Genomic DNA, 12,316 nt, shown 5'->3' with positions numbered 1-12,316 from the left:
TCCCCGCGGAGCAGAGAGCCCGATGTGGGGCTCGATCCCAGGACCCTGGGATCATGACCTGAGCCGAAGTCAGAGGCTTTAATCCACTGAGCCACCCAGGAGCCCCATCCCCTGTTAAAATTTTAAATGGAGGAAAAAAAACCCCAAAATACAAATTTCATATACAGCATGATCACAAAAACAATTTCAAATATACGCATAGAAGGACAGGCTGGAAGGAAGTACATCAAAATGCTACTATTGGGGCACCCTGGTGGCTCAGTCATTAAGTGTCTGCTTTTGGCTCAGGTCATGATCCTGGGGTCCTGGGATTGAGATCACATTGGGCTCCCTGCTCAGCGGGGAGCCTGCTTCTGCCTCTCTCATTCTGTTTGTGTTCACTCTCTTGCTGTGTCTCTCTCTGTCAAATAAATAAATGAAAAATCTTCTAATTTTCCTATGAGTATCTATTATGGGAAAAAAGAAACATTTTAAAAGTCAGCTAAGGTTTGGTTATACAGACATTAAAAACAATTTATATCCATCAGGCCATGTAAGAATGTAGATGTAAGAAACATACAATTTTATCTGATTAACATAATCAATATCCTTTTAAACTTAGAATCAAGAATGGAGAGGTGGCAGGGCACCTGGGTGGCTCAGTGGGTTAAACCTCTGCCTTTGGCTCAGGTTATGATTTCAGGGTCCTGGGATCAAGCCCCACATGGGACTCTCTGCTCAGAGGGGAGCCTGCTCCCTTCTCTCCCTCTGCCTGCTTCTCTGCCTACTTGTGATCTCTGTCAAATAAATAAATAAAATCTTAAAAAAAGAGAGAGAGAACGGAGAGGTGGGAAAAAAGGCAAAGGCAAGAAAGAGGTAGATTATTATAGACAGAAACAGAAGCAGAGCAAATCAATGCGTTTGGAACCAGAAGTAAATCCCACCTGTCCTGCATGGGCTTAGGCTTGGTCTTTCCAAGGGCCTTTCCAGCAAGTCATTGCTCTCAGGCTTATCTCCAGGCTTCAGTGGCACATTATCTAGAGCTGAACTTGAGCCTCAGGGTCCCCTCCAGGGCTCACTGTTGGCTTTTTATCTTAAACCCTTAAGGGCCAACAGCAAATATTGCCAGAGCCCAAGCCCCTTTGGGAGCACAAGGGCATGAAGAGGACTTTATACTTTGCTGGGGAGATGCAATCTGAGTAAGTGACCAAATTCAGAGTGTCCTCCAAGTACCAAGAGAGCAATGTGGACACTAATACAAGTAAGAGACCCTTTCTGGAAAAGGGGAGTATGGAAAGATGCTTAGAAGAGAAACAGGACATGGGTGGCATTTTACAAACTAGAGGACTTGGCAAAGCAAAGACTTGAGAGTCAGAAGTCAAAAAATAATCGGAGATCAGGGAGTGGGATCACTGGAACCAGATGGCCTGGTCCGGGTTAGTGTGAGATTTGAGAAGTCCTGGAATTCTAAAATGAGGGCCTGGGAGTTCACTGCTGGCCCCTGAGAGCTGGTAATAGTCCTGAGTCAGAGAGGCACCAGAGGGAAGGCAGCAGAGGCAGGGATGAGGAGGGCAAGGATGACAAAGGCGCGGGCCAGGCTTGGTGACCTAGCAAAAGAGGAGACATAGTGGTATGGATGTGTTGAGACCATCAGAGAATCAGGGAAGAAGCTGGGCGGGCGGGGGGAGCCTTAGAGATGACCTTTAGACTTCCGCCCCCTACTCATGGCACCTCTAAGACCCCCAGAAGAAGTCTAACAACCTCTCACCCAGAATCCTGAGTCTTATTTTGCAAATGAGGAAACTGAGGCTCATGGAAGGGAAATGACTTGCCTAAGGCTATGGTTGATGGAAGAGTTTGAAGGTCAGGGCGTAGTGTGATGAGCTGGGTTGGGGTAAAAGAAGCTGTGGAGCTGGGGTGTGAGACACACCCCATCCCCCATCCCTCCTACCCCCCCCATCCCCTCCTGCCCTGGTGCAGCTCCAGCACCCCCCTGAGGGGCAAGGGGACAAATGGAGACAAGATAGCTGGAGCTCTGGGGGATGGGTACTGGTGGGACTGGCGCTGGACAGTCTTGGCTAAAATCTAAATTTGGAGATTATCTCGGGTTTCACTTGGCTGGGATTTCTGTCCCTCAGCCCTGCTCTTTCTCATACTCCAGCAGCTGTTACTTCCTGCAGAGGCTGCTGGGCTGGGACAGGGCTCGCACTTACCCGGCCTGACAGTTGCCTAGCAGGTGTCCCAGGTATGCCTTAGAAATAGCTCTCCAAAAGAATAACATTTACCCATGGACATAGAGAACTCGAGTTCCCAGAGTACTCTTACAGCTGCTTGGTAGTAATATCTCACTTGAGATGTTACCTTTTTCCTCTGGGGCTCCCTTTCCTTATGGTTAAAATAAAGTGTGTTTTTTCCTCCAAGCTGCCCTTTAAAGTTCCTTCCAGCTCCAATTCCAAGGAATGTTCTCTGGATCCCTGCTCCTCTCCAAGTTGTCACCCAACAAACCCTCACTCCACAGGATTTCTGGGACCAAACTTGTATTTAATTTTTTTTTTTTAAAGAAGATTTTATTTGACAGAGAGAGAGATCACAAGTAGGCAGAGAGGCAGGCAGAGAGAGAGGGAAGCAGGCTCCCTGCTGAGAGCCCAATGGCAGCGGGGGGGGGGGGGGGGGGCGGGGCTCGATCCCAGGACCCTGAGATCATGACCCCTGCTGAAAGCAGAGGCTTAACCCACTGAGCCACCCAGGCACCCATCTATTTAAATGATTGACAACTGGCACCTTGGGCCTTCTGCGGACTGAGTGCCAAGATCAAAGACTAGGTCCAATCAACTTGACCCAGAGTTTGACCAGTGGTTGAGCTTTAGGCTGTAAAAAGTCCCTTCATGCTCAGGCTCTGAAGCAGGTGGTCCCCCACCCCAAGACCCTGTGGACAGTTGGAAGGATCAGAGCAGGAAGGTTTAGAGGGCCCAGCATTGTCCGAGAACCCCAGTGCTGAGGGAGGTGCTCTAGAAAGGAGGGGCAGAGGGGCGGGGCAACACCCGCCTGGTGAGGTCATGGGAAAGCAGCTCTGGCGCTGACACCTGGGGAAACCCGTTCCTAGGCTGCTTCCCACGCTAGCTCTCCTGGGAACCGGCTAAGCCCCAAGTGGGGAGCCCCAGACCTGCCCCCCCCCCCCAGTCCAGTTCCCATCACACTGTCTCATCTAGTCCAGCCCCCACCTGTCAGTTTGGCCTCAGACCTTCAGTGCCCAACCTGTCTATCCTGGCTGCTGGGCCTTGAAGAGGGCTCTGAGAGGGCAATCGGCAGACAGCTCCAGGAAATGACACAGAGACAGCAGCTTCAGAAACCTAAGACTTTATTTGTAGAGTCTGTACCGTCCTACCTTCTAGGCTGTGCCTTAGAGAAAAGTGACCCCAGCCCCTTACTCCTCTAGGCTCTAGGTTGAAGCTCCTCCCCCTCCTCTTGCTGGGCCTTGCCTCTCACTTCCTGCCCTGCTCCTGGCCCAGCCAGTTTGGGCAGTGCCTAGGGAGCCCTGAGTCCCAGTTCTTCCCAGGGACCAGCCCTGCCCTCCCGGGCCCTGGGGGCAGAGGGCAGCCCAGGTGTCAGCCTTAATCTTCAGCTGCCCCACTTTTCTGCTCTCCTTGTCTTCCCTCTTCCAAACCTAGCCCTCTGACCTGCCTCCTCACCATACTGCCTCCTGTCCCAAGGCTCCAAGACCTCACTTTCAGCTCCCTTCTCTGTCTCTCCTTGACCTCTTACCCAGTCCATCCCGAACTTCTCTCCAAATCAGGGCTGGACACCCTCCTGCCCTCCAAAATGCCTGGCTCTTCCTCTCCCGCTGTGCCAAGGTGGGGACCACCATAGGGGGTCCTAATTCAGCCAGGCTGACCTAAGGGCTCATGATAAGAAACTGGGAATTGGATCCCAAAATGCTTGGAGGTGAGGTGGTTGGCACTGTTAGGACCAGCCCACGAAAATGAAAGTGCTGGGATTTGATTTCTCTGTGACCCTGACCACAGAAATCCAAATCAGAGCCCCTCACCTATAGAGTGGGCAGTTGGAGGCCTGTGTCCTCACAGTGTTCAGATGGAACTGAGTCCCATGGGGTGGCCTGGCCCTGCCAGCATCCCCCTCAAAAGCCCCAGTTTCCAGAAGTCTGTGGGCTTATGCCTACTACTCCCTAGCCACCGAGGCTCTTCAAACAAAGCAAAAGAACTTCTTCCAGCGGCAGCGGGAGAGGGTACGCACACCTTTGGCATTCAGTTTCTTCTCCAGCCGGGCTTTATGTTCAATGGCGCTGAGAATAGCCGAGTCAAACACCTCTTTCAAGTTCTTCTGCGTCAAAGCGGAGCACTCAAGGTAGCAGGAGGCTCGGATTTTCTCTGCTAGACCCTGAGCCTGGGGTTGGGGCACGGGGCCCTCCCGGCCCCCCTGGTCCAACTGAATCAGTACATTGACATCGTCCCTCAGGTCGGCCTGCGTACCCACCAGCAGCACAGGTGCCTGGGGGTTGTGAGTGCGGATCTCCGGCAGCCATTTCTCTGTGATGTTCTGGAAAGAGCTGGGCTGCACCACGCTGAAGCAGGCCAAGAAGACATCGGTATCCGGGTAGCAGAGAGAGCGGAGGCGGTCAAAGTCTTCCTAGGATGGGAAGGCCTGATCATTAGCAGGATTATTCCCTGCCACAGGTATTGGGAATCTGATTGTCATCGGGGTTGCAGACCTGAGAGTCAGAAGGGCCCAAGACCTTCTCCATCCCTTATCCATCTAGGGTCCTCCCAGGCTCCAGCCCACCTTCTCCCAGTCCATTAGGGGTCGCCCACAGCTTCTCACCTGTCCCGCTGTGTCCCAGAGCTCAATGCGCACCGGCGCTCCATCCACCAGGACTTGCACTATAGGGGGGGGGGGGGAGGTACAGCGAGTTAGGAAGAGCGTCTAGGGCCCCACCAGACCTCACCAGCGCCACCTCTGGGCCTGCTCCCGCCTCCCTCCCGGGGTGCTCCCTTGCCCTCCCGCCGCCGCGCCGGCCCCTGCCGACGAGTGCACAACCCTACCCTCAACTACGCGGCCGCCGGGGCCGTTGAACGTACCGGAGAAGGTGTCCAGCGCTGTGGGCCGGTAGCGCGCGGGGTATCCATTGCAGGTGTAGCTGACAATGAGGCTGCTCTTGCCCACGGCGCCGTCGCCCACCAGCACACACTTGATGCCCAGCTCCGGGGGAGCGCTGCCCCGCCGCGGGGGAGGGGTCGAGGCCCGGAGCGGGGACGACTCGGCCTCGCTCAGCTCCCGCGGGGGCATGGCCCGCTCCGGGGGCAGCCCGGGACCAGGCTCCGCTGCGCTCTGGAAAGCAGGTGCCGCAGGCCACCTCCGACTGAGTCCGCCAAGGCCCGGCGCTCTGGCCCGCCGCTAACCCCGGGTATATGTGGGGCCCCGCCCACCTCATCTGCATGTCCCGAGCGGCCTCGAACCCCGCCCACCCGCCGGGCCTCCAGCCGCGCCTCGCGCCGCAGTGCACCCCATGAGGCCAGGCAATCACAAACGCCGGGAGGAAGGGAGGCAGGACGAAAACTGGAGCTCAGGGAATCGCAGGTGCAAGGACAAAGAATCGCTAAAATGAGGCAGATCGAGGTATCTTGGCGGAGAAAGCTATCCAGGATTTATCGTTAAGAGGAAGAAGCAAGTTGTAGCACACACAATACAGCCTGTTCAAATTAAACCTTTGTTGAAAATAAAAAACTAGATATATGCTTGCACAAGTATGAAAGTCTGGATAATAATTTTCTTAATTAACGAATGATTTAAAAAAAAATGTATACACCGGGGTGCCTGGATGGCTCAGTGGGTTGAGCCTCTGCCTTCGGCTCAGGTCATGATCTCAGCGTCCTGGGATTGAGCCCCACGTCTGGCTCTCTGTTCAGTGGGGAGCCTGCTTCCTTCTCTCTCTGCCTGCCTCTCTGCCTACTTGTGATCTCTCTGTCAAATAAATAAATAAAATCTTTTAAAAAAAAAACAAAAACGTATACACCATGGCGACACCTGGCTGGTTCAGTCCTTAGAGCATTCAATTCTTGATCTCAGGAATGTAAATTCAAGCCCCATTCTGGTTTACTTACAGATTATTTCAAAATAAAATCTTTTTTTTTTTTTTTTTTTTTTTTTTTTTTTTAAAGATTTTATTTATTTATTTGAGAGCAAGACAGTGAGAGAGAGCATGAGCGAGGAGAAGGTCAGAGGGAGAAGCAGACTCCCCATGGAGCCGGGAGCCCGATGTGGGACTCGATCCCGGGACTCCAGGATCATGACCTGAGCTGAAGGCAGTCGTCCAACCAACTGAGCCACCCAGGCATCCCCAAAATAAAATCTTTAAAAAAAAAATACAGATCATTAAGAAAAGATAAACTCAAGCATGAACACATCAAGCAGGAATTTACTGTAGTCCCAGGGAACAGCTCCCTCTAGATTAGGCCTGGAGGCAGGTCTTAAACACCTTCACTATATTCTGCTAAAGGAATTCGGGGTGCTGGAGAATCTAGCTGAAGAGGATCTCCAAGGACAATTCTCCATTTGAGTATTTTCTAAATCCCCAAAGTCCCTAATACTATCTTCATCATCGTCATCACAAACACATAGTAATTACCTCTTTGTTGATGCTGTTCTGGGCCACCCACTGTCCTTGTTCCAGAAGGGGTTTACAGACTGAGACAATATATGCCAGGTAGCTCTAGGAAGGTCACCCAAGAGAGCTAATTTCATTTCTTTTTTGCAGCCGTACCAAGTGACATCAGGCCCAGAATCCTTTCTCTGAATTCCAAGATAGTCTTTCATCTAAGCCTGTACAAAGATCATTAAAAACACCTCGTTCTTCAGTTGTTGCAGGGAGAATGTTGGGAGGGGAGGAGGCAATGAACATTAAAGAAAAGAGATAATCCCCCAAAAAAGAAAAGCAAAGAGATAATCTTATTTCTTAAACTATTGGTAGTATAAAAATCCACAAATCCAAATCTCGAAATCTCGTGGAAAAAGTGTCAGGATCCCTGATTTTTATTTTTTCTTCCTTCCTTCCTTCCTTGTCAAGAATTGAGGACAACACCTAGAAAGTTGCTGATTTAACCATTAAAAAATTGACTATGGGAAATGGTAGGATCCTCTCCAATATCCACTTCTATATCCCAATGTCTACCTCCTACATTCCCTACATCCAAATATCTGGGGATCCTAATAATCCCTGATTATAGGCCCAAAGACTTCTCAGACATATCCAGCTATATTTATTCATCTAGCAGATGAAAGAGGCCCCAAAGTGTTGTCTTACCACTGTATCCCCCAGGAGGTCCAAAAGCTGTTCTTTTTGCTCTCCAGGAAAAGGAGGCAAGAATGGGGATTTGAAAAGACAGGCAGATCGGGAGACCCGTCCTAGTATTCCTAGTTCTTCCGATCATTAGCTTTGTGACTTCTGAGAAATTCCTTGATCCGGCTTAGTGTTATAAAATGAAAGGTGAAAAAAAAATAAAATAAAATAAGTGACAGGTGAAGCCTGTTTATTTTTGAAAACCCTTCTAGTGCTAGCAATCTGTGATTCAGGGAACCAGGTGTTGGGGACAAAATTACTACACACACACGTGGGGGCTCTTCACAGAATTCTTGTCCTTTTGCCCAAGTTTTAATAATAGTTTAATTGTAGCTATAAATTTGAGAGTAATCTTGTTTAATTCTTTCTGCAGGAATGAAGGGTATATAAAAATAATACACAAATGGGGGGAGGTGTCTGCCGGTGTGAAAGCCCTGACTGGGCCTGTGACAGGCCCCATGGGTGGGGACACTTTCTGACCTAGGTCCCTCTGTCTGAGCTGGTTTAAGGACAGTCTTGCCAGCAAGAAGGGGAGGGTGGAGACAACCCTGGGAGCTGGTGAGTCACCTGTTTCCCAGCTAAGGACTTGCCACTGTAGCAGCTACAGCTGGGAAAGTCCCCTCCTAATGGTGGGTTGAGTCTTACTCCTGCCCCCCCCAACCAGGACAGATCGTCTGTCCTAACTTCCAGTCAGACACATGTTTGCTAAGATTGAAACTTGACCCTAACATTCTCTATAGAGAAATGTTTGATTCAAGGGCTGGGGCAGGAAATATACAAGATGAGCCAGGAACATTCTGTGGTACAGAGAGTAAGGACGCCCTAAACCGAAGAAAGGGAAGATGGAGGTACATCAAACAGACACCAAGCCAACTAACTGAAAGAGTTTCCAAAGGCCGATCTGGAACAAGTTGAGCAACAAAATTAAGACATATTGGATTATGACCCAAAGAATAACATAAATATCCACAGGCTATTCTGATATAAATAAATGATTGAGTACCTAAATCAATAGGCCATCATAGACAAATCTCCCATGGAGAATTACAAATAATATGTGTAGAACCAGGAAGAGGAACATAACCCCCAACTCCTTCAGAGTGGGGCTGTGCGTAGTGACTTCCTTCCAAGGAGGATGGTATGAAAAAAGTGGAGGGGGAACGAATAACTTCACAGTGGAGAATCCTGAAGAACTCTCCCTCAACGTGGTGATCAAGATGAAGATCAACATGGATAAGTCAAGTTGATAGTTATGTACGCTTGATATGATGTAATGAGAATGGCATTTTTCCTCTGTAGTCTTCCCTACTAGAACCTCGGCCTAATCATGAGAACAACATCAGAAAAGTTCCATCTGAGGGGCACCTGGGTGGTTTAGTTGGTTAAGCGTCTACCTTCAGCTCAGGTCATGATCCCAGGGTCCTGGGATTGAGTCCTGAAACAGGTTCCACACTCAGCAAAGAGCCTGCTTCTCCCTCTCCCTCTCCCTGCCACTCTGCCCACTTGTGCTCTCTCTGTCAAGTAAAAAAAAAAAAAATCTTGAAAAAAAAAAAGAAAGAAAAGTTTCATCTGATAGACATTCTATGAATTGCCTGCCCAGTACTCCTCCAAACTGTCAAGGTCATAAGAAACAAGGAAAGTCTGAAAAACTGCCAAGAGTTGAGGGGAGCCTGAGGAGAATGGCTACAGAATGTAAGTAATATGGTTTGTGGACCGATTCTGGAGCTGAAGGAGGATCTTAAGGGAAAACTGAGGAATTCCGAACAAAATTTGAATTTAGTTAACAATAATGTATCCATGCTGGTTCATTAATCATGACAAATATAACCACATAATGTAAGATGTTCATCACAGGGGAAACTGGGTTGGAGGTATATGGAAATTATCTTCTCAACTTTTCCTGTAAATGTAAACAGTTTATTTAAAAAGAAAGAAAGAAAGAAAAGAAAACACTCAAAAAACCAAAACATGGCCCTGACGTTGAATCATGGCAGTAATAACCTTTAGTTTCCAAAATGTCTGACACAGGTGTATGGGGCTTAGAAATTAGTGCTTTAATTTCCCTGTCTTACGGGAAGCAAAGCGAGACGGCTGGGGGAGAGGGTGAGCGTACTGGGGCCCAGAGGAACTAGGGGACTTGCCCAATATTAAAGAAGCTAGTAAATGCTGGACACTTCACAGGTTCACCCTCAGGTGTGGCCAAGTTCTTGAGCATTTCTCTTGTTCCCTTATCTTATTTAAAATTACTGTTTATTGGGGCGCCTGGGTGGCTCAGTCTTTAGGTGTCTGGCTTGGCTCAGGTCATGATCCCAGAGTCCTGGGATCGAGCCCCACACTGGGCTCCCCGCTTGGCAGGGAAGCCTGCTTCTCCCTCTCCCTCTCCCCCTGCTTGTGTTCCCTCTCTCACTGTGTGACTCTCTGTCAAATAAATAAATAAAATCTTAAAAAATAAAATAAAATAAAATTACTGCCTACATTAGGATACCTAGGTAAAACCTCAATGAGAGTAAACCAAACCGATCTCAAACAAACAAACAAACAAACCAACCGATCTATCCCTACCCCACCATCGTGCTTTTCCTACAGCTGAAATGGTTGTTAACCAAAAAAAAAAAAAAAAAAAGCTGGTAGTGGGGTAGCTTGGACTTAGCAAGGTCAATGTGCAGACTCTTTGTAAGAGAAACACGCCCGTTCCTGGGGAACACTCTGCTCCAAGCCTCCCAAGTCAGGCCCGCAGCTCAGGAGGGGCCCCAAGAAAGAAGTGCACATTTAGCACTTCATTTGGCAGTCATACCTCAGTAAAACTGGGAAAAAACACCCTTTATTTACCATACTACTGCTACTACTGCCATACAATAGACTGCACAGTTAATAGGGTTTTATTTTTAAAGATTATTTATTTATTTATTTGACAGACAGAGATCACAAGTAGGCAGAGACGCAGGTGGGTGTGGGGGTGTGTTGAGCAGGCTCCCTGCTGAGCAGAGAGCCGGATGCTGGGCTCAATCCCAGGACCCTGAGATCATGACCTGAGCTGAAGGCAGAGCAGGCCTCATGGTGTCCCCTCCCCAGCTCCCCCCACAGGATCCTGCTAGCCAACCCTTCAGCCCAACCCCATCAGAGCTGTCCATGCCCTCCGGCTCCCATGGCTCAGTCTCCCGCCCTGTCCTGCATCTTCCCTCTAATTCCGCTTTAGCCTCTGCTTTTACCTCTTTCTCCCCACCTCCTCTATATCTAGCTAATCCCAACTTCTACTGCCCGCCACGCCCCCAGTCCCTTTTTCCTGCCCAGACCTCACACTCAAGCCCTGGCCAATATTTTTTAAAGGCCTGCAGGAGTTGAAACCTAAAAAAATTCATCTATAAAGGACTCCCGGAACCCCTGCGTGGCTATCAGTTGAGCATCTGCTTTTCTTTGAGCTTCTTTTTCTTTTCTTATTTCTTTTGAAATACGAGACTCTCCTCTTCCTTTTCCGCATCCTTTGCCACAGTGATCACCTCCTACTTGCCTCCCATCTTTGCTTTGTACATTTCTGGTGCACCCAAGCTTCCTAAGTCAAAACACTTATTTTGTCACTCTCTCACTCAAAGCCTAAAACGAATTCCTGTTAGCCATTGGATAGTGTCTGAGTCTCTACCTGACATCCCACATCCTTAGAGTACACCTCCAGCCCAGCAAACAATCCTTACGAGAATTTTCAATGAGGAAATGTGAAAAGATAATATTAAATGGTACAGAATTATAAAGACAGTTTGAGCCCAAGTATTTAAAAAAAGTGTACAGTTAGAATAAAAGAGAATCCGATATGAAGAGTGTATATTAAAATGTGGAATCATTGGCACCTGGTTGGCCCAGTCGGTTAAGCACCTGCCTTCAGCTCAGGTCATGATCCCAGGGTCCTGAGACAGAGTCCCCCATTGGGCTCCCTGCTCAGCGGGAAGCTTGCTTCTCCCTCTGCCTGCCGCTCACCCTACTTCTGTGTGCATGCTCTTTCTCTCTCTCTTTGACAAATTAAATAAAATCTTAAAAAAAAAAAAATACTGATTGGCAGCCCACGACCCTTCCCTGAGGCTGCAGCACCTGCCCAAATGGCTGGGTCTCAGGTCCAGCCAAATCCTTAGTTGATTCGCCCCAAAGACTGACTCCACTGCCCAAAGCTGCTTCTGGAAGAGGAGCCGAGGCCTGATACCACTGAGGTCCATTCACGTCGCTGTGGGTAACCCTAGAGCACATATTATCCTTTGATGCTGATGAGGATAATGATGAACATCAGCAGCTTTGCAAAAAGAGAGCCCTGTAAACAAACATTCAATGAATAATGCTATCGCTCCAAACTCTCTTCTCGGCATTGTTTATATAAACTAGCATTTTACACACTTGTAAATAGGGCTATCTAAATTCTTTAGCAACTGGTATAGCCTCAGAAAGAGATAGTCCTTGTGCCCTAGCAGCTTTTTAGAAGACTGGGTTATGCCCAACATTAACCCCTTAGTGGCTGGATCCTGGGCAGGAGTGACACGGTGGGGTACACTCAGGGAAGTGGGTACTTTAACAACTGGGTGTGGTCATACTGGTGTGTGCCTGTCGAACTTCATCAGTCTGTTTGGATTTGGAAGGAGGATAAACCAAGCAAAAAGGGCTTGGAAACAGGGCACCTGGGTGGCTTAGTCGGTGGCACAGGTCATGGTATCTGGGTCCTGGGAGAGAGAGCCCCAGGGCTCCTTGCTCAGTGGGGAGCTGGCTTCTCCCTCTGCCCATTCCCGCCCCCCTCAACTTGTGTTCTCTCTCTCTTTCTCTTTTTTTTAAAGATTTTATTTATTTATTTATTTATCAAAGAGAAAGAGCGCGAGAGAGCGAGAGTACGCACAAGCCGGCAGAGTGGCAGGCAGAGGAGAAGAGAAAAGCAGGCTCCCTGGCCAGCAAGGAGCCTGATGCAGGCAGGACTCCATCCCAGGACCTTGGGATCATGACCAGAGCCGAAGGCAG

At 49.0% G+C, this 12,316-nt stretch overlaps 1 protein-coding gene across 1 annotated transcript; it reads right to left on the bottom strand.

Annotated features, from left to right (window-relative positions):
* Positions 1–3,320: 3,320 nt before the first annotated feature.
* Positions 3,321–5,697, bottom strand: RHOV (ras homolog family member V). The gene is made up of 3 exons (XM_032856812.1): positions 5,073–5,697; positions 4,816–4,874; positions 3,321–4,623 (listed from the first exon to the last, which is right to left on the bottom strand). The coding sequence occupies exons 1-3, from the start codon at positions 5,278–5,280 to the stop codon at positions 4,180–4,182; spliced, it is 711 nt and encodes a 236-aa protein (XP_032712703.1). The 5' UTR covers positions 5,281–5,697; the 3' UTR covers positions 3,321–4,179.
* Positions 5,698–12,316: the final 6,619 nt, after the last annotated feature.

This window comes from Lontra canadensis, unplaced genomic scaffold, assembly GCF_010015895.1.
Source record: "Lontra canadensis isolate GAN:19392208 unplaced genomic scaffold, GSC_riverotter_1.0 scaffold12, whole genome shotgun sequence".
Classification (NCBI taxonomy): Eukaryota; Metazoa; Chordata; class Mammalia; order Carnivora; family Mustelidae; genus Lontra; species Lontra canadensis.
The sequence above is the reverse complement of the archived record's forward strand: the minus strand, read 5'-3'. Positions and strand labels throughout refer to the sequence as shown.